We start from the raw sequence: 24,481 nt of genomic DNA on the forward strand, positions 1-24,481 counted from the left end.
TGTCTCTCTCTGTCCCAAAAATAAATAAACGTTGAAAAAAAAATTTAAAAAAAAATAAAAGACTTGCAAGAGAAAGTTATGACTGCCTCACTGTATGACTTAGCGTTTTTTAATGCTGAATCAGTAAACCACCTAAAGTCATCTTGTATCATCGGAAATACTAGGGTGGCAGAATTGTTTCATTTTCTACAAAAGACACGATTGCACTGAAAAGAAAAAACACTGAATAAACAGACTTTTACACATTGAAAAAAATCATTGAACAAAATGCTGAAATACCTACATACTGTTCCTGATTCTGTTGTCTTACCACTTAAAAGAAGCCTTTTCCCTTCCCTTTTCAAACAAATGAGCTCTAAATAAAGTAAACATCAACAGGCATTTGGTCAGCTCCTTGCAATCCCTAGTCTAAGCCTCAATCCTCCACTTCTATAGAAGTATGTGTGGCTTGAGCCCTGGACCTCTCTAGCATCTCCAGACCATCATTGCTGAGAGTGCTCTCCTTTACCCATGGAAAAAGGCTCTCTTCACAAAGTCCTTCAAACTAGCATCCTAGGTGATGAACAAGGAGGACTGAGAGATTCCCTGAGGGAGTCTGATTGTTTTTACAGTTAAAAGCAGACACCCTTTCAGGAGAAAAAAAGTCATCTCAAGTGACTGATGCCAAAACATCTTAAGAGCAATTCAGAAGAACATTCTTCATGGCATATTTGGATAAAAACATTCATTTTTAAGAAAGCTTAAAACTGCTATTCTAAGAAGTTGTGCAATGTAAGAAAAAGTGTAGGAAATGAACAGAAGACAATGCTTGACAACTTGAAAACACAAATGAAAGAGACTTTAAATTATAAAGAGAGCCTATTAAAATCTCTAAAACAGCACTGAAGACAAGTTTGCCTGCTCTCTTTAGAGAAGGTTACATGGATGATGGCAACTTGAAATCAGACAAAGAGAAAGAAAACTGAGACTCCCTAAACTGCCAATCAGAAGTTAACTTGGACAAATACATTGATGCTATTAATTTTTAAACAAGGCTTGAAGGAGAATGACAAAGACAATCTAAAAAGTGAAGAAAATTAATCAATTGCTTATAATTCAAATAAAAGGTCTCCAAACTGAACAAACACCTTTACAGTCTAAAAATACTGCTTGAAATTGAGATTCAAAAACTTCAGCTAAAACTTCAAATACTACCTGAACTACACCAAGAACATGCAATGCATATCTGTAGAAAATCCATCAAGGAGAGACTTTACAGTTTAGAAATAAAGAAGAAACTTCCCAAAGTATATGAAGCCGCATACATCAGAAGTATGACTCCTATAGGTAGATGGTCTTGAGAAATAGTTGGAAAGAAGTACTTCCTTTTACCAAAGCTGGATTGTCTCCCATGAGAAAAGAGCACCTTGGCTGAGTCAAATCTCACTGAGCTAAGAAAAAAATCACAACAAACAAAAATTAGCTGAAGAAGTGTAAATTCCAGTTTTCCCAAGTGGCCTCCACTGCTCCACAGGTAGTCCTGGGCAGAGGCTAGAGAGTATCAGGGGACTCCCTGAATCATCAGGTCCGCAAGGAAAGAGGAAGATTGAACTGTAAGGGCTCAGGTATCTGAGTCACCTGTAAGTTTGATTCAGGTTCATAGTAGCCAAGTCCTAAACATCCACAGCAGGACATCTGTCTTTTCTCTTTAAAAATAATTTAGAGCAGGGGCACCTGGGTGGCTCAGTCGGTTGAGTGTCCGACTTCAGCTCAGGTCATGATCTCACAGTTTGTGGGTTCAAGCCCTGTGTTGTGCTCTGTTCTGACAGCTCAGAGCCTGGAGCCTGCTTCGGATTCTGTGTCTTCCTCTCTCTCTGACCCTCCCCTGCTCACACTCTGTCTGTCTGTCTGTCTGTCTCTCAAAAATAAACATTAAAAAAAAAATAATTTAGAGCAATCTCTTTTTAGTTTAACTATTGTTACTTAATTGATGCTATATTTGCCCAAATTCAAGTTTGACAGAATTATAATTCCTAAGATAGCATTTTACCAATCTAGATGGTTTTAATAAAATTCTTATGGACATTAGAACATTTCATTAGATATTACAGAATTAGATCCAAATAAGTATTGTATTTAGATTGAACTAAATGGTCTACTATTACTTAAGCCACAACTTAAGTTAACTTCTACATAATCAGGGAAAAACATTTAATCAATAAATTCCATTTATATATGTTATGAGCTGTTTGAAGAAATCTGTAAAAATATTTATCTAATAAATTTTGGTTTAAAAAAATATAAAACAAGAAACCCACCAAAAACAAAACCCTAAACCAAATTACCCCCCCCCCAACTAAACCTATTAGTCTTTTAACTTTTTTTTAGCACTAGATTCAGATAATTTAGGGCAGATAAAATTTTGTTCATGATATTCTTTGCTGTTACAATGTTTCTAAGTTTTATGCAATCAAAATAAATTCTTTCCCCTAAAAAACATTTTTCTATCCTTCTCAATCCAAATACAGGTTTCCCCAATTATTTGAAAGTAGACAGTTCTTAGGAAAACTTTGAAGCCAACATGGGGTAAAATGAAGAGATGATTACCATTAACTACATGGAAAAGTTTTCAGCCATCCTAGATCCCCAAAATAACCTCTTAGGCTACTTTGATACCTTAGGACACATCTTGGTAACAGATACAAAGCAAATTGACATAAAGCACAGATACTCACAGGTCAAAGCTATGGCGACTTGAAGCTGAGAAGTTCCCAGGGAAGGAGCTTGGTGGTGCCTCTCACTGCTTGGGGTGCCTGCTGTTTCTATAAAGGCTCAATGCAAAACAAATGATGAGTGCTGTTTTTGCTTTTCTCTGTTTTTTTTTTTTTTTTTTTGTAAAAGTGAAAATCCTCTTTGGACTTCTTTTGGTTAGCGAAAACAGGTACTAATGCAGGTCTTTTGTAAAAGTAAAGTAGCATGATGTGAACTTTCGAAAATGGTCAGAAACCTGTAGTTTCTCTTTTTCTCACTTCTCTGTTGCAAGCTACCATCACTGCCAGATAAAAGGTCTTCATACTACTTTCTTGACTTACCTAGTAACTTCCTAATTGGCATGTCTCTAGTCAGGTAAATGATAGCAGCTACTATTTATTAAACGTTTACTTTGTGGCAGACTTTGGGCCAAGTGTGTTACATAAACTATTACATGTAATCTTCACAGCAACGCTGCAAGGTAAATTAACTGATCTTCATCTTACATGTGAATGTTAATACCTTTGCCTCAAAAGCTTCAGTACCATCCCAATGACTTTCAGAATATTTTTCAGTCCTTTGTCACCCCTACCTATTTTTTAGTCATTCCTCATCAGCCCCCCAACCCATAATATTCTATTCAAACTCAACTGCTATTCCCTAAATGCTCCTTGTGCTTTTCTTTAAAGAAAACTGAGATATAATTGACATATAATATTGTATTCATTTTGGTGTACATGATTTATGTATATATTGTAGAACTATCACATTAAATCTAGTTAACATCTATCACCAGTGATAATTTTTCTTGTGATGAGAACTTTTGATCTACTCTTAGCAACTTTCAAATGTGCAAAATAGTACTGTTAATTTACCTGTGCTTTTTAAAGACTCTTTCCAAGTCCAGTTCTAAATATACTTTCAGTCCCAGCACAAATTCCACCTCTTATATGAAACCTCTGGCACCTTACCACTAAATTCCTAAGAGTTCTTTATTCCTCTGATATTTACTTTTAACTTATTGTTACATTCTTTTGTTGTTGTTGTTGTTGTTGTTGTTGTTGTGTGTGTGTGTGTGTGTGTGTGTTGAGGACAGGGATGTGATCTTATTCATCTATGTTGATCCTACATCTTCTGTATTATACAGTTCTCAACAAATGTGTAGAATTAATTTACATCTCTTTGAATTTAAAGCTTGTTGACAATCATGTTTTCCATTTACATTGATAATTACTTTAAGAATGATATTGAGGATTACACACATAAAAACATGCATTTCTTTAATACTTCTTTATATATTACTTAACCATAGAATTTTCTCACACTCAGATTTTGTCCCCATGTTAAACTATAAGAACCTGAACTGTGCCATGCCCTTCAACTTTCTTGGTAATGGCATGCATAATAAATACTTATTCAATAAATGAGTAAAAATACCTGGGACAGTGGACAACATTATAGCAACAATCAGGCTTCAGGCTCAGATAATAGCAAAACAACTTTTGGAGTGACTTAAGGTAATTTGTTATCATCTCTATGTTATAATACACTGTAACTTGGATAGTTCATCAAATTTCTTAGATCACTTTCAGAATTTGCTACATTCTCAAACTTTTAATATCAAAGATTTCTAAATTCACTGTCAATTATATACTGGGGGAAGCAAAAATTTTCACTTATCTAAGTGTACATATTACTATCACTGCTTTAATTATAAAACTATTGAGGTCAATTAATCATTAAATGCACCAATAAAATTGTAGGCTTGAAAGGAAAACTTCTAAACTCTATGAAGCCAGCATTACCTTGATTCCAAAACCAGAAAAAGACCCCACTAAAAAAGGAGAACTATAGACCAATTTCCCTGATGAACGTGGATGCAAAAATCATCAACAAGATATTAGCCAACTGGATCCAACAATACATTGAAAAAACTGTTCACCACAACCAAGTGGGATTTAAACCTGGGATGCAGGGCTGGTTCAATATCCACAAAACAATCAATGTGATTCATCACATCAATAAAAGAAAGGATAAGAACCACATGATCCTCTCAATAGATGCAGAGAAAGCAGAAAGCATTTGACAAAATACAGCATACTTTCTTCATAAAAACCCTCAAGAAAGTGGGGATAGAAGGATCATACCTTGAGATCATAAAAGCCGTATATGAGAGACCCTACGCTAATACCATCCTCAATGGGGAAAAACTGAGAGCTTTCCCTGTAAGGTCAGGAACAAGATAGGGATGTCCACTCTCACCACTGTTATTCAACATAGTATTGGAAGTCTTAGCCTCAGCAATCAGACAACACAAAGAAATAAAAGGTATCCAAATTGGCCAGAAGGAGGTCAAAACTTCACGCTTCGCAGATGACGTGATACTTTATATGGAAAACCCAAAAGATTCCACCAAAAAAACTGCTAGAACTGATCCATGAATTCAGTAAAGTTGCAGGATATAAAATCAATGCACAGAAATCAGTTGCATTCCTATACACCAACAATGAAGCAAAAGAGAAATCAAGAAATTGATCTCATTTACAATTGTACCAAAAATCATAAAATACCTAGGAATAAATCTGACCAAAGAGGTGAAAAATCTATATATTGAAAACTATAGAAAGCTTATGAAAAAAATTGAAGAAGACACAAAAAAAATGGAAAAAGATTCCATGTTCCTGGTTAGGAAGAACAAATATTGTTAAAATAACACCAGCATTCTTCACAGAGCTAGCACAAATAATCTTAAAATTTGTATGGAACTAGAAAAGACCCTGAATAGCCAAAGCAATCTTGAAAAAGAAAACCAAAGCAGGAGGCAACACAAGCCTGGACTTCAAGCTGTATTACAAAGCTGTAATCATCAAGACAGTAGGATACTGGAACAAAAACACTCAGATCAATGGAACAGAATAGAGAACACAGAAATGTACCCACAAATGTATGGCCAACTAATCTTTGACAAAGCAGGAAAGAATATCCATTGGAATAAAGATGGTCTCTTCAGCAAGTGGTGCTGGGAAAACTGGACAGCGACATGCAGAAGAATGAACCTGGACCACTTTCTTACACCGTACACAAAAATAAACTCAAAATGGATGAAAGACCACATGTAAGACAGGAAGCCATCAAAATCCTCAAGGAGAAAGCAGGCAAAAACCTCTTTGACCTTGGCCACAGCAACTTCTTACTCAACAACTTACTCTCCGGAGGCAAGGGAAAAAAGTGCAAAAATGAACTACTGGGACCTCATCAAAATAAAAAGTTTCTGCACAGTGATCGAAACAATCAGCAAAACTAAAAGGCAACCAACAGAATGGGAGAAGATATTTGCAAATGACATATCAGATAAAGGGTTAGTATCCAAAATCTATAAAGAACTTATCAAACTCAACACCCAAAAAACAAACAATCCAGTGAAGAAATGGGCAAAAGACATGAACAGACACTTCTCCAAAGAAGACATCCAGATGGCCAACTGACACATGAAAAAATGCTCCACAGCACTCATCATCAGGGAAATACAAATCAAAACCACAGTGAGATATCATCTCACACCTGTCAGAATGGCTAACATTAACAACTCAGGCAACAACAGATGTTGGCGAGGATGCGGAGAAAGAGGATCTTTTGCATTGTTGGTGGGAATGCAAGCTGGTACAGCCACTCTGGAAAACAGTATGGAGGTTCCTCAAAAAATTAAAAATAGAACCACCTTAGACCCAGCAATTGCACTACTAGGCATTTACCAATGGGATACAGGTATGTTTCGAAGGGGCACATGCACCCCAATGTTTATAGCATGGCTATCAACAATAGCCAAAGTATGGAAAGAGCCCAAATGTCCATCAACAGATGGAGGGATAAAGAAGACGTGGTATATATATATACAATGGCGTATTACTCAGCAATGAAAAAGAATGAAATCTTGCCATTTGCAATTACGTGAATGGAACTAAAGGGTTACTATACTAAGTGAAATTAGAGACAGACAAAAATCATATGACTTTACTCATATGAGGACTTTAAGAGACAAAACAGATGAACATAAGGGAAGGGAAGCAAAAATAATATAAAAACAGGGAGGGGGACAAAACACGAGACTCTTAAATATGGAAAACAAACAGAGGGTTACTGGAGGGGTATGGGAGGGGGGATGGGTAAATGGGTAAGGAGCATTAAGGAATCTACTCCTGAAATCATTGTTGCACTATATGCTAACTTGGATGTAAATTAAAAAAATAAACTAAATTAAATTGGAGGCTTGAAATGGAAGCAGGAATCTAAAGAGTCCCTTAGTATTTTATATATAATTTTGTTTTTACTATTCACAAAGGAGAATTGATTTTTTTTTTTTGAGGAAAAACCATATAGGAAATGAGAGGAAAGAGCTAACATATCAGAAAGACATGTTATTTCCCCATGTTTTAGCTTAGCATTGAAAATGATGCTGAATATATTCAAATGTCCTATTTCTATACTATGTGTGGAAACATACTGTTTTAGTACCATGAAGCTTTCAGGTAGCATTGTAGTGACTTTTCTTCCTTTACATGAATGCCTTTATAAACAGTGCTGAAGAATACTTAACGATAACACTGATTACAAAGAACTGAGGAATTTGACTTTGTACTCTTTGGTTGGCCAAGATCCCAGAAATCCACATGATCTACCAACCTGGAAACAAAAGAAAAAGAATTTGGCTTTTGGTTATATTAAGAAGCTACCTACATTTCTCACTGATTTATTCAGCAAACATATTGAATGTCTACTGGGTGCGAGTTACTGAGGTGACAATGATGACTGACAAGGTCTCTCTTTAAAAAGGAAGACAGACATTCAATAATTGCATACAAATCTCATTACAGTAGTGTAGTACTATGCCCTTCTCAATCTATGAGTGACTACAATATCATGATGCTGGCTAGGATGAAGTAAGGAGAGGGAGTTATGTAATATGTAATGGGAATATGTAATGAAACATTAAGTCAAAGAGAACTTCTAGGAATGCCTTGAACTTTCTAGAAACTAAAAGAAAACTAGAGTGCAATAAGCAAGGGAATAGGTTGAAAAGAAGCTGGTGAGGTAAGCAGCAATAGATTGAGGCCCCTTTTAATCCCCAAGGGGATGGCAGGGTCGGGGACTGGGGCTTCACTCTAAAAGGTTCACCACATCACACAGAGTTTCAAAGGTCATATTAGGATTTTGGATTTAGGAGTTAGAAAAGAATTGTGGTTAATAATTAGTTTAGGTCCTTCACTGGGATTAAAGTTGGGCCATAGGTAATTCAGTAAATTAGTTTCTAGAAATGGCTTGGAGAATTCTTTAAAGGGAAAAGATGAATAATTTCTGGTTGTTTTGCTTTAAAAGTTGAGTATGTAAGTACATTTATTTATTGAGCACACCTATGCACAATGCAATTGCATTCCCAAATATCACCCACATTCCCTTGAAATCCAAGGTCTTTCTAAACTGACAGGGAAAGAGGGGCAGTGACTACAGAGGAGAACATAGACATGATTGGCAAAGGCACTGTTTTAGAACATAAGTATAGATTTTTGAGAGCCTTTAGCAACTTTCCAGGAACATCCTCACACCCTTTCCACTTTGATAACTAATACATTTCAGTGTAGTTTCAAAGGAAGTCTTCAGGCCTACTCTTCCCCATCATTTTTAACCCTAGACTACAACTCCATGTGATGACGTTTAACGTCATTATAAACCTAATCTGGATGAATATACAATCACTATCTTAGATAATGGATAAAGATCCAATAAATATAAAATCTTTTTTTGACTTTTTATGCTTTGCCTTCTTAAAAAGATATTTATTTATGACTAAGCAATTATACACTTTTTTGGTGTATTCCTTATGCTGTGTCTTTTTTCCCAGACTTTTAAAAATTTTAATTCCAGGGGCGCCTGGGTGGCGCAGTCGGTTAAGCGTCCGACTTCAGCCAGGTCACGATCTCGAGGTCCGGGAGTTCGAGCCCTGCATCAGGCTCTGGGCTGATGGCTCGGAGCCTGGAGCCTGTTTCCGATGCTGTGTCTCCCTCTCTCTCTGCCCCTCTCCCGTTCATGCTCTGTCTCTCTCTGTCCCACAATTAAATAAAAAACGTTGAAAAAAAATTAAAAAAAAAATAAAAAAATAAAAATTTTAATTCCAGTACAGTTAATATACAGTGTTATATTAGTTTTGAGTGCACAGTATAGTGATTTAACAATTCTATACACTACTCAGTGTTCATTGTGATAATAAAATCTATCTTTTATTTAAAATGAGGCATATTCTGAAATACCACAAAGTCAAACCCTGAGAAGAAGCTGCCCCATAAAAATCACTTGTTTTACAACAGAATATAAGTGACTGCTGTGATTGAAAAAAGATCAGCAAACAAAAGCAAAGAATGCTTATAAATAACTGAAAGTGTTCAAATTCATTTGTTATTCTAAATTAAAAAAAGGAAAATTCTTATGTTTTATCATTTTGGAAAATCAGTCAACTATGAAATAATACCTCAATATAAAAACAGACATATCAGGAGGGAAGCTATATATAGGGTACATAAGACCTCTCCATACTACCATCACAACTTCTTGTGAATCTAAATTTGAAAATAAAAAATTAACAAAGCATATCTGAGGTGCATAAACACAGACCAAACACATTGGCCTGAAAGATTACTTAATCAATGGGGAATTTGGTGGTGAAATAAGACAAAAAACTTAAAACAATGAAATCCAAAGTGAAATTTTATAATAGAAGTAATGTACAATCATGGAAATTTAAAGCATCAGGTTCAACTAATGGCTCAGGTCTACCACCCACTTGCTGGATGACCTCGGACAACATCACTTAATCTTTCAAGACTACTGTGAAAAGTAAGTAAGATATATGAAGTAAAGTTTGTAAACTGTAAAACCTTGTACAAATGCTAGCCATTAATTCAAATTTCCCACCTTTAATTCCTTTTTGTAGAGGGCTGTCTTCATTTTATATAATGTATTCTTTCAATGGAACAAGAATGCAATTTAAAAACGGTATTCAAACAAAGAAATACAGCAACTCAGTTTATTACATGCAGATTCTTCTGCATTGTTGCTAACAGTTCACTGGTCCAAAATTACTAAAATATTTAAAAAACTATACATTATGTAAACAAAACATAAATAAGACAGCATAGTTCTTTGTACATATAGTTTAGTACAGGTTGTTAGGGATTTAGGAATATGTACAATTTTACAACATGGACTGCATTTTCACAATGCATAAATATGTGTGTGTGTGTGTGTGTATACACACACACACATACATACATTTATATTTTTACAGAAAACAAAAAACAAGATTTCACTAATGACACAGAATACAATATTGTTGATACACACTGCCATAGTCCAAGTTCAAGAAGAAACATGTCAATTCAAGTGTGCAAAGAGCTAGCCTACTACGAACTAGTGAAACTTGACTTTGTCCAATCTATGCAATACAGACAGGTAGATTCTGTCTATTTTAAACAACTTTGGAAAACATACTCATACCAATGAGTTAAATGGAACAGATCTTTTTCTCCCAAAGGAAACAAAGCCTTGTTGCAAGCTAATGAAAAGATACATTAAAACACACAGAACTATGTATAGTATGTTTTCAACAGTATAATAAAGTTAAAATTTTTATGGGAGTCAAAACAATGCCCCATTATTTAAAAACTGGCTCATTTAGTCTAAATTCAGGATGCAGCTGTATTGGGCTTCTCTAAGTCAGATGAGTGAAAAGCAGGGAAGACAGAGGCAGGATTTCGACTAGCAGATACAACAATTTGAGAGAGAGAGGAGGAGAGAGAAGAAACCTTAGATGCTGGAGGATTTATGGTATTCAAAATGGCTCCTTCTGGGCTAACCAACAATTTTTTGACTGATGTGTCCAGATGAAATACTGATGTGCTACTTGGCAGTGGAGGATTAGTAGAACAAATGGCAGAAACCAAAGATGTCTTAGCCAAAAGAGTAGCTGGAGGAGACTTAATTACTGAAGTCAATGACACTGTTGGTGCGGGAAGTGGAACAGACACTTTAGCAGTTGTGTTTATGATCTGTGATGTTGTATGTACTGTGGGTAGAGGACTGACATTCCCAAGAGAGTTTATAATTTTTGTAGAACTTCTTAGAGAATGCTTCACAGGTTGCCCACTTAAAGAATTATTTGATGCTAGTGTGATCTGGGCAGGGTTATCTACTGATACAGCCGGAAGGCCTTGGCCACTGTTAAGAACTAAGGGAGGTCCATATTTTGGATTAGTAGATATAAGAAGAACATGGCTACCAGCTCCAAGACCTTGTGGTGGGACAATAAACCGGGTTCCATTAATCATGATCTGAGTACCAGGTGCCAAAGGTGTACTGGTGTTGATGACTATTTTTTGCTGAATATAAGGTTCACTGAACTGACCCCCTATCACACTATTCACATTTGATGGTGCTGTAGCAGTGTGAATGGCAGAGCCACCAGGAGCAGAACTGTAACTTGAGGTTGATTTTACTAAAGCAGAGGACATTTGCTGGTTTGGCAGAGAAGCAAAATTGGAAATATTAATTACTTTACCTAGACTTTGTGAAAGGGATGGCAATTCAGCTTGAGGTTTATTTGTGTTTATATTTGTTGGCACTGTAGTTAAAATCCCTGGTGACTGAATCTGGACAGAAGTCCGAGACTGTCTTTTAGAAAGAGATATAGAACATGTGGCTCCTGGTACAGTTGCCACTTGTGGAACTGTGTTGATTATTTTAGGGGATACAGTCACAGGTGTAGGTAAGGCAACAGTAACAGGGATCTGCAAAGCTGATGTTAAACATTTAGGAGACACTGTTGGTTGTGTAGTTGAAATCAGAACAGATGATGCAAGATGTCCTGTTTTCACAGTTGATATAGCCACAGTGTTTCCGAGATTTGACGTGCAAAGTCTATTTGACAAAATAGGCATAATTCTTGAAGAGGTATCATTTCCACTGACTAAAACAGGAGGTCGTGTCCCAACGGAAGCAGAGGCTGAGGTCACTGAAAGAGAACCCAAAGACACGTTTGCTCCTGTTACTGAAAACATGTTTACTGCTCTTGTTGCAGAAACCATTGATTCATTAAGAGGAGTAATATTTTGACTCACAAAACTTGAGCTTACTGGAATTGAATTACTACTTGTTGACAATGGCAAAACATAGCCCTTGGTACTTTTTTCTTCTCCTTTTGGGGTTACATTTTGCAATATGTTAATTGATGGTATAGGTGGCACACTGCCTGAAGTGTTTACAATTGCTTGACCTATGTTTAGTCCAATTTTCACATCTTTTATCTGAGATACAGTTGGTGATGAATTTATTTTTATTGGTGCTCCCACTGTTGATGGAATTAGTACTATCTGGGGTTGTTCTGGAGTCTTAACATATGTTTTACTCAAGGGGGGAGAAAGAGTTTGTTTTAATGGTTCTGCCACAATAGTTGGAGTTGAAGTGCCACTGGGAATTGGAGCATTAATAAAAACTAATTTCTGGGCAGAAACACCCGTAGATGTTGGTGCAGGTGTCACATTAATTGCAGTTCCACTGCTAGAAGAAAGAACAGATGGAGCTGACACCAGCATAAGTTTGTGAACTGCAGTTGCACTGATCACATCACCATTTGTCGCTGCTGTTGCTTCTGATCTTGTAACAGGGAAACTTTTTGTGAAATAATCTCCCTGTTGTTTATTTGGAGTATGAATAACATTCGTACTGGTTTGTCCAAAATTTCCTGTTGATATACTAATTACATTTACTGAATTATTTGCTGTTGATGATAGTAGAGTGCCAGAAGAAAGAGAGGACTTTAAGGGAGAAGGTGGCATATGTGAAGCTTTATCTATCATGTGGCCCAAATTACCACCGCAGGAAGACTGGCCTAATGTAAGCTTGAGATTCTTTCCCACTGATGGATTAAAGCCAGATGGAATGGAATCAGAAGTTGATGTTTGGCTAAAAGATGGGAGACTAGATGTAGTAGTCACTCCAACTGAGGGTGAAAAAACAGAGGATGATGAAGTTGTTGATTTGGGTACCAGAAATGCCTGAAGCTGAGGAGCAAAAGTGAAAACTGAACTTGAAGATAAGCTATTGGGTGAATTTTGATCTGGACTGGTCTGTACTTTTACAACTCCAGTGTTCCCACCTCGTGTCCTAACAAGAATTGACTGTGAATCTCTTATACACACAGTTTTCAGTTCTTGCTTTACTTCAGAAGAATCAGGAGTTTGTTGTGCAAAAGAGTTGAGGGAACTACCAGGATTTGTAGATCCACTTAGTGTTGTTGCTGATAACAGAGGCTGAACTGTTGAGGAAATGGTGGATGAAACAATGGGCTGGGAAAATGTGGCTGCTGAAACTGCATTCTTGACTTTTCCTGACTCACTCTGGCTAGTCTTAACAGGTGGTGTTAATAAATTACTTATGGAGGTTACAGGTGACAAAGGTTGTGGCCTATCACTATTTGACAAAGGTGTAATTGTCCTATTGAAAAGTATATTAGGTAGCTGGGCAGAAACAGTTCCTGCTGAGCTGACAAGAACTGATGCTAAAGAAGAGTTTACATTTGTTGTCTGCAGGAAAGATGAACAAGGTTGTTCTGTACTTTTCTGTTGAAGTGGCGGTACTTCTTTTGCAACTGCTTTCCCTTCCTTGTGCTGAATCACAAAATTCTTAGGCAGAATGAGAACCTGTTGCATGATTTTTTCTCCTGTTTTAGAATCTAGCACAGGTTGCATCTGAATCTTTACAGAGCTGTTATGGAGATCTATGGGCAACCACTGGCCACAGGGCACTTTGTATACCATTTGTAAAGGACCTTTTGTACTGGTGTGGCAGGTCAATGCTGGCTTTATAGGACTTGCTTCTGGAGGAGATATAACTGGTTTTTCCAAAGCAGGAGCAGTTCTACCTGTGGAAGGGGGCAGTTGATTTGTTAAGGTCACTTTGTTCCCAATATTCTTTGCAAGCAAGGCCTGAATAGGTTTGGTCCCTTTCTGGAGAATAGGTACTGGTGTTGAATCCACTGAGGCAAACGACTCTGGAAACAGTGGCTCTGTATGCTTGAATTCATTCAAATAGTCAATCTGCACCTCACCTTCTGCATTCTCAACTGTTGTCTCATTTGTGCTTAACTTTGCTTTCTTCCTTGGGGAAAGATCTTTTGTGCTATCATCCACATAATTAGTTTGTTTTGACTGTCGTTTAAGTGTTTTAGGCAGTATCTTTGCAATATCTTTAGAAGGCAATTCCTTTTTCAACAACTTGCTTCTGGCCATAGGAAAATCTATTTCAGACAGTTTCATGTCATCTGAAAATTATAAAAGCAAACACTGTGTTTAAATAAAACAGCAACTGAATAGCAATAAGACCAATTATAAAAAAGCAAGTCAATCTTTGAACTGGAATTTTATTAAGAAATCTACTACAGGGTGATTTCAAAGTCTCAGCACCCTGATTAGAAAATTAAGGTAAGGTGATCTTTGACATGGCAATCTTGATAGCACAACCCATTCCCAACTATGTATTAATGACAGAATTTTTTTTTGTTCAAACTCTGCTAAGTCTGCTGCAATACAAACACAAAGGAAAATTTACATCTCTTAAAGAGATACTCAGGCCAGCAATTAGAGCTCAGAATTTAGATCTGAAAAGGAATATAGTCTAGTTCTTTTCTTCTAGATAAGGAAATCATGAAATCAAAGAGAGATAGTTCTCCATTCTAATTTTCAGAGACTCTAAAGGAGTTTCTGGGGTTAATTATTCCTACAGTAAAAAAATTATGTTCCTATCAGTCAAACTGGGTTGATGAGAAGCTACTCTTTTTCAAGTCACCAAGGACATGAAAAACAACAGGTTAAAAAATTACTAACCACAAATTTTCACACTAACCTATTATATAACTAAATAAAGTTATTTAACTAGATTTAAAGAATAATATAATCTGATAAACTGAAATGAATTATAGATAATCTAATCTAGCCCCCTTATGATGATATGTCCACTCTGGGGTCTCATTAGGCCATCAACCTTGGTCATTCCTCATAAAAAATCTTCCCAGATTAGGGACTTGTCAAATTCCATTTAAATCAAACATCAAAAACAGTGCTTCAAAAATAGTAATAATAAAAAGAAGATGATGAACTTATTTTAGAGGGATTGTATATTAAAGATGTGTGGTCTATAATGAGCAAAGACATGCCTAAAGTTTGGAGGCAGGCACTGGCTCCAGAAACTCCTAGAAATGTAATGATTCCAAGGAACCTTTACAAGGACACAGGACACCTTCAAAACATGGCAGATTTTCCTAATTAATACACATCATTAACCAGATTAACCTTTATCTCCACAAAAGATACTAAAACTTCTCTTTGTGGTTTTAGTGTTGATTTAAAGAAAGTTTTAATACTTACCTGAATCAAAGTTATCTTTCTCCAGGATATCCAAAGGTTCTGTCACCTCTACAGACTTACTAATTTCTACTTTAGGAGATTCTTTTCCAGGATCTCCTTCACCTTCTTCAGTAGTCCACAGTTCTCTAGTAAATTTATCATGATCAGGCTGTCTTCTGAAATCATCGTAGTCTTTCTTTAGGCGGCTCCTGAAATAAAATGCCCAACAAATAACACATACATCTTAAACTCTTGGAAGCTAAACTAACTTTTAGTAATTTAAACTTTATTTTGAAATATTTTCAATTAAGTCACTAAAAGCTATGTTTTAATCTCAAGTGTGTCTAAGATGCTTGGTTCAGTCTTACCAACAATTATTAAAGAAGAGAAAACCCAGGGGGTAGGCATAAGAAACCAGAAAGGATTATATTTATAACTTCAGAATATAGTGTTTGAATATACCACCAATTTGTCTTTTTAAATGCTATTAGACCTATTAAATGAGAGAAAGGTAATTTTTTTTTTCTAGCTGCATGGACAAAAATAGATTTGAAATATTTTCATAATTACGGATTATAATATAGTAAAAAATGCCATTTAAAAAAGTTAATCAAATCCTAAACACTTTACCAGCAAATGAATGAAGTAAAGTTGCAGGATACAAAATGAATACCCAGAAATTGATAGTATTTCTATATATTAATAACAAAATAGCATAAGGAGAAATTAAGAAAACAATTCCTTTTACAATTGCATCAAAAAGAATGAAATATCTAGGAATAGGCTTAACCAAAGAGGTGAAAGACATGTACTCTAAAAACTTTAAAACACTGATGAAAGAAATTGAAGATGACACAACTAAAAAAATATTCCATGCTCATGGATTGGGAGAATATTATTAAATGTTCATACTGCCCAAAGCAATCTACAGATTCCAAGACAATCACTATCAAAATACGAACAGCATTTTTCACAAAGCTAGGGGAAACAGTACTAAAATATGTACAGAACTACAAAGACCCTGAATTGCCAAAACAATCTTGAGAAACAAAAACAAAGCTATAGGAATCACAATTCCAGATTTCAAGATATACTACAAAGCTGAAGTAATCAAAACAGTATGGTAATGGGGCACAGGGGTGGCTCGGTGGGTTAAGCGTCAAACTTTGGCTCAGGTCATGATCTCATAGATCGTGGGTTTGAGCCCCATGTCGGGCTCTGTGCTGACAGCTCAGAGCCTGGAGACTGCTTCGGATTCTTTATCTCCCTCTCTCTCTGCCCCTCCCTTGCTCGCACTCTGTCTTTCTCTCACAAATAAATAAACATTAAAAAAAAATAGTACGGTACTGACACAAAAACAGATACACACATCAAGGGAACAGAATAAAAACCCCAGATACAAACCTATACTTATATGGTCAACTAATTTATGACAAAAAAGGCAAGATATACAATGGGAAAAAGTCTCTTCAATAAATGGTGCTTGGAAGACTGAACAGTCACATGTAAAAGAATTAAACTGGGGGTGCCTGGGTGGATCAGTGGGTTAAGTATCCGACTTCGGCCTAGGTCATGATCTCGTGATTCATGAGTTCAAGCCCCGTGTTGGGCTCTGGCAGCTTGGAGCCTGGAGCCTGCTTCAGATTCTGTGTCTTCCTCTCTCTCTGCCCATCCCCTGCTCATGCTCTGTCTCTCAAAAATAAATAAATGTTAAAAAAAATTTTTTAAAGAATGAAGCTGAACCACTTCCTAATACATAACAATAAACCCAAAATAGATCAAGACCTAAATGTGAGATCTGAAACTATAAAAATCTTAGAAGAGGACACAGGCAGTAATTTCTCTAACATCAGCATGGCAACATTTTTCTAGATTTGTCTCCTAAAACAAGGGAAACAAAAGCAAAAATTAACTACTGGGACTAAACAAAAATAAAAAGCTTCACAGTGAAGGAAACAATCAATGAAACAAAAAGGCAACCTAATAAATGGAAAAAGATATTTGCAAATGATATATCCAATAAAGGGTTACTAACCAAAACATAAAAAAAAATTTCTACAACTCAAATACCAAAAAGCAAACAATCTGATTAAAAAATGGGCAGAGGACCTTAATTGACATTTCTCTAAAGAAGACATATGAAAAGATGCTCAACATCATCAGAGAAACACAAATCAAAACTACAATGAGATATCACCTTACACCTGTAAGAATGGCTAAAATCAAAAAGTTAAGAAGTAACAAGAGTTGGTGAGAAAAAGGAACCCTTGTACACTGTTGGTGGGAATGTAAATTGGGGCAGATACTGTGGAAAACAGTATGAAGGTTTATCAAAATTTAAAGATAGAAGCTTTGCACAGTGGCAGTATCATAGCCAATGAGGTTTATCTGAGGCATGATTACTGCTAATTGAAAACTTTTCCCAGTATCTTGCCAGGATGATTTAAAATATAGTCAGCATTGGCAATTTTTGAAAAAAAGAAATTAAAAATAGAAATAACACATGATCCAATAATTCCATTAGTGGGTGTTTGCCCAAAGAAAACAAAAACACTATAAAGGAAATAAGCACCCCTGTGTTCACTGCAGCATTATTTACAATAGCCAAGCTTTGGAAGAAACCTAAATGTCCATCGATAGACAAACAGATAAGGAAGACATGGTATATATTATGTGTACACACACACACACACACACACACACACACACACACACACACACTGGAACATTATGCAGCCATGAGAAAGGATGAGATCCTGCCATTTGCGATAACATGGATGAACCCAGAGGATATTCTGCCCAGTGAAATAAGTCAGAGAAAGAAAAATACCATAAGATTACACTCACATGTGAAATCTAAAAAACAAATGAACGGACTTTTCAGAAGATGGCGCAGGAGGACACTGGGCACACTGCGTCCTGATGATCACCTAGATTCCACCCATATCTGCCTAATTTACCCAGAACACTGCCAGAAGACTAGCAGAACGACTCTCCGGAGCCAAGCGTAGACGAGAGGCCCACAGAAGAGGGTAGGAAGGGCAGAGAGGCAGTGCGAGCTACACAGACTGGAGGGAGGGAGCCAGGGCGGTGGAGGGGCAGCCAGCACACCCGGCAAGGCAGAGCCCCAGAGTCTGGCTTGCAAAAGCGAAGGGGCCGGATGGAGTGTGTTCTGACAGCCAGTGGGACTTAACATCTGGAATTTTATAAGTCAACAGCTCTGCTTGGAGACGGGAGGGCTAAAGGACAACAGGAGGAAGAGTTGTTGAACCCCGGAGGACAGAACTCAGCTTGGTGGGAAACAAGGGCGCTGGGAAGCGCCATCTCCCTCGCCCATCCCCCAGCCAAAATCCCAAAGGGAATCAGTTCCCGTCACAAACTTGCTTGCACCGGGCAAACACCCAACGCTGTGCTTCTGCGGATCCATCCCTCCAATGGGTCTGCCTCCCTCCCGGTGCCACAGGACCCCTCCCGAAGCGGACCACTGAAGGCAAAGCGAGCTATGCCCGCCCCTCCTGCCCCTATGCACCTTGCGGATCCACCCCGGCTAATAGGCCAGATCCCATAGAAGCAGCACCACAAGCCTGGCAGTGTGCAAGTAGCCCAGACAGGGGCCACACCACTCCACAGTGAGTCCTGCCCCTGGGAGAGAAGATAAGGTACACACCAGTCTGACTGTGGCCCCATCGGTGGGCTGGGGGCAGACATCAGGTCTGACTGCACCTGCCCACCAACACAAGTTACTCCAGACAACACAGTGGAAGAGCCCTGCAGTTCCCCGCCACTCCAGGGACTATCCAAAATGACAAAACAGAAGAATTCCCCTCAAAAGAAACTCCAGGAAGTAGGACAGCTAACGAACTGATCAAAAATGATTTAAGCAATATAGCAGAAAATGAATTTAAAATAATAGTCATAAAATTAATTGCTGGGCTTGAAAAAAGTATAGAGGACAGCAGAGAATCTATTACTATGGAGATCAAGGGACTAAGAAACAGGAGGAGCTAAAAATGCTCTAAATGAGCTGCAAAATAAAATGGGAGGCGACCACAGCTCGGATTGAAGAGGCAGAGGAGAGAAATAGGTGAATTAGAAGATAAAATTATGGAAAAAGATGAAGCTGAGAAAAAGAGAGATAAAAGATTCCAGGAGTATGAGGGGAGACTTAGAGAACTAAGTGACATAATTAAACGAAATAATATATGCATAATTGGGATTCCAGAGGAGGAAGAGAGAGGGAAATGTGCTGAAGGTGTACTTGAAGAAATCATAGGTGAGAACTTCCCTGAACTGGGGAAGGAAAAAGACATTGAAATCCAAGAGGCACAGAGAACTCCCTTCAGACATAACTTGAATCGATCTTCTGCATAACATATCAGAGTGAAACTGGCAAAATACAAGGATAAAGAGAAAATTCTGAAAGCAGCTAGGGATAAACGTGCTCTAACATATAAAGGGAGACCGATAAGACTCGTGACAGATCTGTCTACTGAAACTTGGCAGGCCAGAAAGGAATGGCAGGAAATCTTCAATGTGCTGAACAGAAAAAAAAAATGCAGCCGAGAATCCTTTATTCAGCAAGTCTGTCATTTAGAATAGAAGGAGAGATAAAGGTCTTCCCAAAACAAACACAAACTGAAGGAATTCGTCACCACTAAACCAGCCCTACAAGAGATCCTAAGGGGGATCCTGTGAGACAAAATACCAGAGACATCGCTACAAGCACAAAACCTACAGACATCACAATGACTCCAAACCCATATCTTTCTATAACACTGAAAGTAAATGGATAAATGCACCAACCAAAAGAAAAAGGTTATCAGAATGGATAAAAAAAACAAGGCCCGTCTATTTGCTGTCTACAAGAGACTCATTTTAGACCTAAGGACACATTCAGATTGAGAGTGAGTGGATGGAGGACTATCTATCATGCTACTGGAAATCAAAAGAAAGCTGGAGTAGCCATACTTATATCGGACAAACTAGACTTTAAATTAAAGGCTGTAACAAGAGATGAAGAAGGGCATTATATAATAATTACAGGGTCTATCCATCAGGAAGAGCTAATAATTATAAATGTCTATGTGCTGAATATGGGAGCTCCCAAATATATAAAACAATTAATCACAAATATAAGCAACCTTATTGATAAGAATGTAGTAATTGCAGGGGACTTTAATACTCCAGTTACACAACATTGGACAGATCATCTAGACAAAGGATCAATAAAGAAACAAGGGCCCTGAATGATACATTGGATCAGATGGACTTGACAGATATATTTAGAACTCTGCATCCGAAAGCAACAGAATATACTTTCTTCTCGAGTGCACATGGAACATTCTCCAAGATAGATCACTTACTGGGTCACAAAACAGCCCTTCATAAGTATACAAGAATGGAGATCATACCATGCATACTTTCAGACCACAACGCGATGAAGCTTGAAATCAACCACAGGAAAAAGTCTGGAAAACCTCCAAAAGCATGCAGGTTAAATAACACCCTACTAAAGAACGAATGGGTCAACCAGACAACTAGAGAAGAAATTAAAAAATATATGGAAACAAACGAAAATGAAAATACAACAATCCAAACGCTTTGGGATGCAGCGAAGGCAGTCCTGAGAGGAAAATACATTGCAATCCAGGCCCATCTCAAGAAACAAGAAAAATCCCAAATACAGAATCTAACAGCACACCTAAAGGAAACAGAAGCAGAACAGCAAAGACACCCCAAACCCAGCAGAAGAAGAGAAATAATAAAGATCAGAGCAGAAATGAACAACATAGAATCTAAAAAAACTGTAGAGCAGATCAATGAAACCAAGAGTTGGTTTTTTGAAAAAATAAACAAAATTGATAAACCTCTAGCCAGGCTTCTCAAAAAGAACAGGGAGATGACCCAAATAGATAAAATCATGAATGAAAATGGAATTATTACAACCAATCCCTCAGAAATACAAGCAATTATCAGGGAATACTATGAAAACTTATATGCCAACAAACTGGACAACCTGGAAGAAATGGACAAATTCCTAAACACCCACACACTTCCAAAACTCAAACAGGAAGAAACAGAAAGCTTGAACAGACCCATAAACAGTGAAGAAATGCAATCAGTTATCAAAACACTCCCCAACAAATAAGAGTCCAGGACCAGATGGCTTCCCTGGGGAATTCTACCAGACATTGAAAGCAGAGATAATACCTATCTTTCTCAAGCTGTTCCAAAAATAGAAAGGGAAGGAAAACTTCCAGACTCATTCTATAAAGCCAGCATTACTTTGATTCCTAAACCAGACAGAGACCCAGTAAAAAAAGAGAACTACAGGCCAATATCCCTGATGAATATGGATGCAAAAATTCTCAATAAGATACTAGCAAATTGAATTCAACAGCTTATAAAAAGAATTATTCACCATGATCAAGTGGGATTCATTCCTGGGCTGCAGGGCTGGTTCAACATTCACAAATCAATCAACGTGATACATCACATTAAGAAGAGAAAGAAAAGAAAAGAAAAGAAAAGAAAAGAAAAGAAAAGAAAAGAAAAGAAAAGAAAAGAAAAAAGAGAAGAACCATATGATCCTGTCAATCGATGCAGAAAAAGCATCTGACAAAATTCAGCATCTTTTGTAATAAAAACCCTCGAGAAAGTCGGGGTAGAAGGAACGTACTTAAACATCATAAAAGCCATTTATGAAAAGCCCATAGCTAATATCATCCTCAATGGGGAAAACTGAGAGCTTTTTCCCTCAGATCAGGAACACGACAGGGATGTCCACTCTCACCCCTGCTGTTTAACATAGTGTTGGAAGTGCTAGCATCAGCAATCAGACAACAAGAGGAAATCAAATGCATCAAAATTGGCAAAGATGAAGTCAAGCTTTCACTTTTTGCAGATGACATGATATTATACATGGAAAATCTGACAGACTCCACAAAAGGTCTGCTAGAACTGATACATGAATTCAGCAAAGTCGCAGGGTACAAAATCAATGTACAGAAATCAATTGCATTCTTATACACTAATAATGAAGCAACAGAAAGACAAATAAAGAAACTGATCCCATTCACAATTGCACCAAGAAGTATAAAATACTTGGGAATAAACCTAACCAAAGATATAAAAGACCTGTATGCTGTAAACTATAGAAAGGTTATGAAGGAAATTGAAGAAGATATAAAGAAATGGAAAAACATTCCGTGGTCATGGACTGGAAGAATAAATATTATTAAAATGTCAATACTACCCAAAGCTATCTATACATGCAATGCAATCCCAATAAAATTGCACCAGTATTCTTCTTGAAGCTAGAACAAGCAATCCTAAAATTTGTATGGAACCACAGAAGTCCCCGAATAGCCAAAATAATTTTGAAGAAGACTAAAGCAGGAGGCATCACAATCCCAGACTTTAGCCTCTACTACAAAGCTGTAATCATCAAGACAGCATGGTTTTGGCACAAAAACAGACACATAGACCAATGGAATAGAATAGAAACCCCAGAACTAGACCCACAAAAGTATGGCCAACTAATCTTTGACACAGCAGGAAAGAATATCCAATGGAAAACAGACAGTCTGTTTAACAAATGGTGCTGGGAGAACTGGACAGCAACATGCAGAAGGATGAAACTAGACTACTTTCTTACACCATTCACAAAAATAAACTCAAAATGGATAAAGGACCTGAATGTGAGACAGGAAACCATCAAAACCCTAGAGGAGAAAGCAGGAAAAGACCTCTCTGACCTCAGCCACAGCAATTTCTTACTTGACACATCCCCAAAGGCAAGGGAATTAAAAGCAAAAATGAACTATTGGGACCTCATCAAGATAAAAAGCTTCTGCACAGCAAAGGAAACAATCAACAAAACTAAAAGGCAACTGACAGAATGGGAAAAGATATTTGCAAATGACATATCGGACAAAGGGCTAGTATCCAAAATCTATAAAGAGCTCACCAAACTGCACACCCGAAAAACACATAATCCAGTGAAGAAATGGGCAGAAAACATGAATAGACACTTGTCTAAAGAAGACCTCCAGGTGGCCAAGAGGCACATGAAAAGATGCTCAACATCGCTCATCAGGGAAATAAATCAAAACCACACTCAGATATCACCTCACGCCAGTCAGAGTGGCCAAAATGAACAAATCAGGAGACTATAGATGCTGGAGAGGATGTGGAGAAATGGGAACCCTCTTGCACTGTTGGTGGGAATGCAAACTGGTGCAGCCACTCTGGAGAACAGTGTGGAGGTTCCTCAAAAAATTAAAAATAGACCTACCTTACAACCCAGCAGTAGCACTGCTAGGAATTTACCCAAGGGATACAGGAGTACGGATGCATAGGGGCACTTGTACCCCAATGTTTAAACAGCACTCTCAACAATAGCCAAATTATGGAAAGAGCCTAAATGTTCATCAACTGATGAATGGATAAAGAAATTGTGGTGTATATACACAATGGAGTACTACGTGGCAATGAGAAAGAATGAAATATGGCCCTTTGTAGCAACGTGGATGGAAGTGGAGAGTGTTATGTTAAGTGAAATAAGCCATACAGAGAAAGACAGATTCCATATGTTTCCACTCCTTGTGGATCCTGAGAAACTTAACAGAAGACTATGGGGGAGGGGAAGGAAAAAAAATGGTTAGAGAGGGAGGGAGGCAAAACATAAGAGACTCCTAAAAACTGAAAACAAACTGAGGGTTGATTGGGGGTGGGAGGGAGGGGTAGGTGGGTGATGGGTATTGAGGAGGTCACCTGTTGGGATGAGCACTGGGTGTTGTATGGAAACCAATTTGACAAAAATTTCATATTAAAAAAATAAAATAAAATAACAAATGAATAAACAAAATAACAACAACAACAAAAAAGCCCTATAAGTACAGAGAACAAACTCATGGTTGCTGGAGGGTAAGGGGTGTGGGGGATGGATAAAATGGGTGAAGGGAATTTGGGATACAAGTTTCTAGTTTTGGAATAAATAAGTCACAAGTGTAAAAGGCATACCATAAAGAATATAGTCAATGATATTGTAGTAGTGTTGTACGGTGACAGATAGTAGCTACACTTTTGGTGAGCATACCATTATGTATAAACACGTCCAATCACTACGTTGTACACCTGAAACTACCGTAACATTGTGTGCTACCTATACTCAAAAAAAAAAAAAATGTTTTAAAAAGTTAATCAAGAAATTCTAGGAAATAGTACTATTATTTGACTTATGCAGAGTACAGTAACAAAAAAAAAAAAACCCTCATCATTTAATCCGGAGAGTAATCATATCT

At 37.3% G+C, this 24,481-nt stretch overlaps 1 protein-coding gene and 1 non-coding gene across 3 annotated transcripts in view; one reads left to right on the forward strand and one right to left on the reverse strand.

The window, feature by feature from the left end:
- Window positions 1-8,976: 8,976 nt before the first annotated feature.
- KIAA2026 (KIAA2026 ortholog) overlaps window positions 8,977-24,481 on the reverse strand; it is a 135,579-nt gene continuing 120,074 nt past the window's right edge. For both annotated transcript variants that reach the window (XM_030294259.1, XM_030294258.1), the window contains 2 exons: window positions 15,198-15,385; window positions 8,977-14,095 (listed from right to left, as the gene is read on the reverse strand). In XM_030294259.1, the coding sequence (XP_030150119.1) occupies window positions 10,464-14,095; window positions 15,198-15,385 (3,820 nt within the window). In that variant the 3' untranslated portion in view covers window positions 8,977-10,463. The remainder of the gene's footprint in view (window positions 14,096-15,197; window positions 15,386-24,481) is intronic.
- Window positions 17,525-17,663, forward strand: LOC115500220. The gene has a single exon (XR_003964457.1). It is a non-coding gene; the product is annotated as a U4 spliceosomal RNA (small nuclear RNA).

Source organism: Lynx canadensis, chromosome D4, assembly GCF_007474595.2.
Source record: "Lynx canadensis isolate LIC74 chromosome D4, mLynCan4.pri.v2, whole genome shotgun sequence".
NCBI classification, from domain to species: domain Eukaryota; kingdom Metazoa; phylum Chordata; class Mammalia; order Carnivora; family Felidae; genus Lynx; species Lynx canadensis.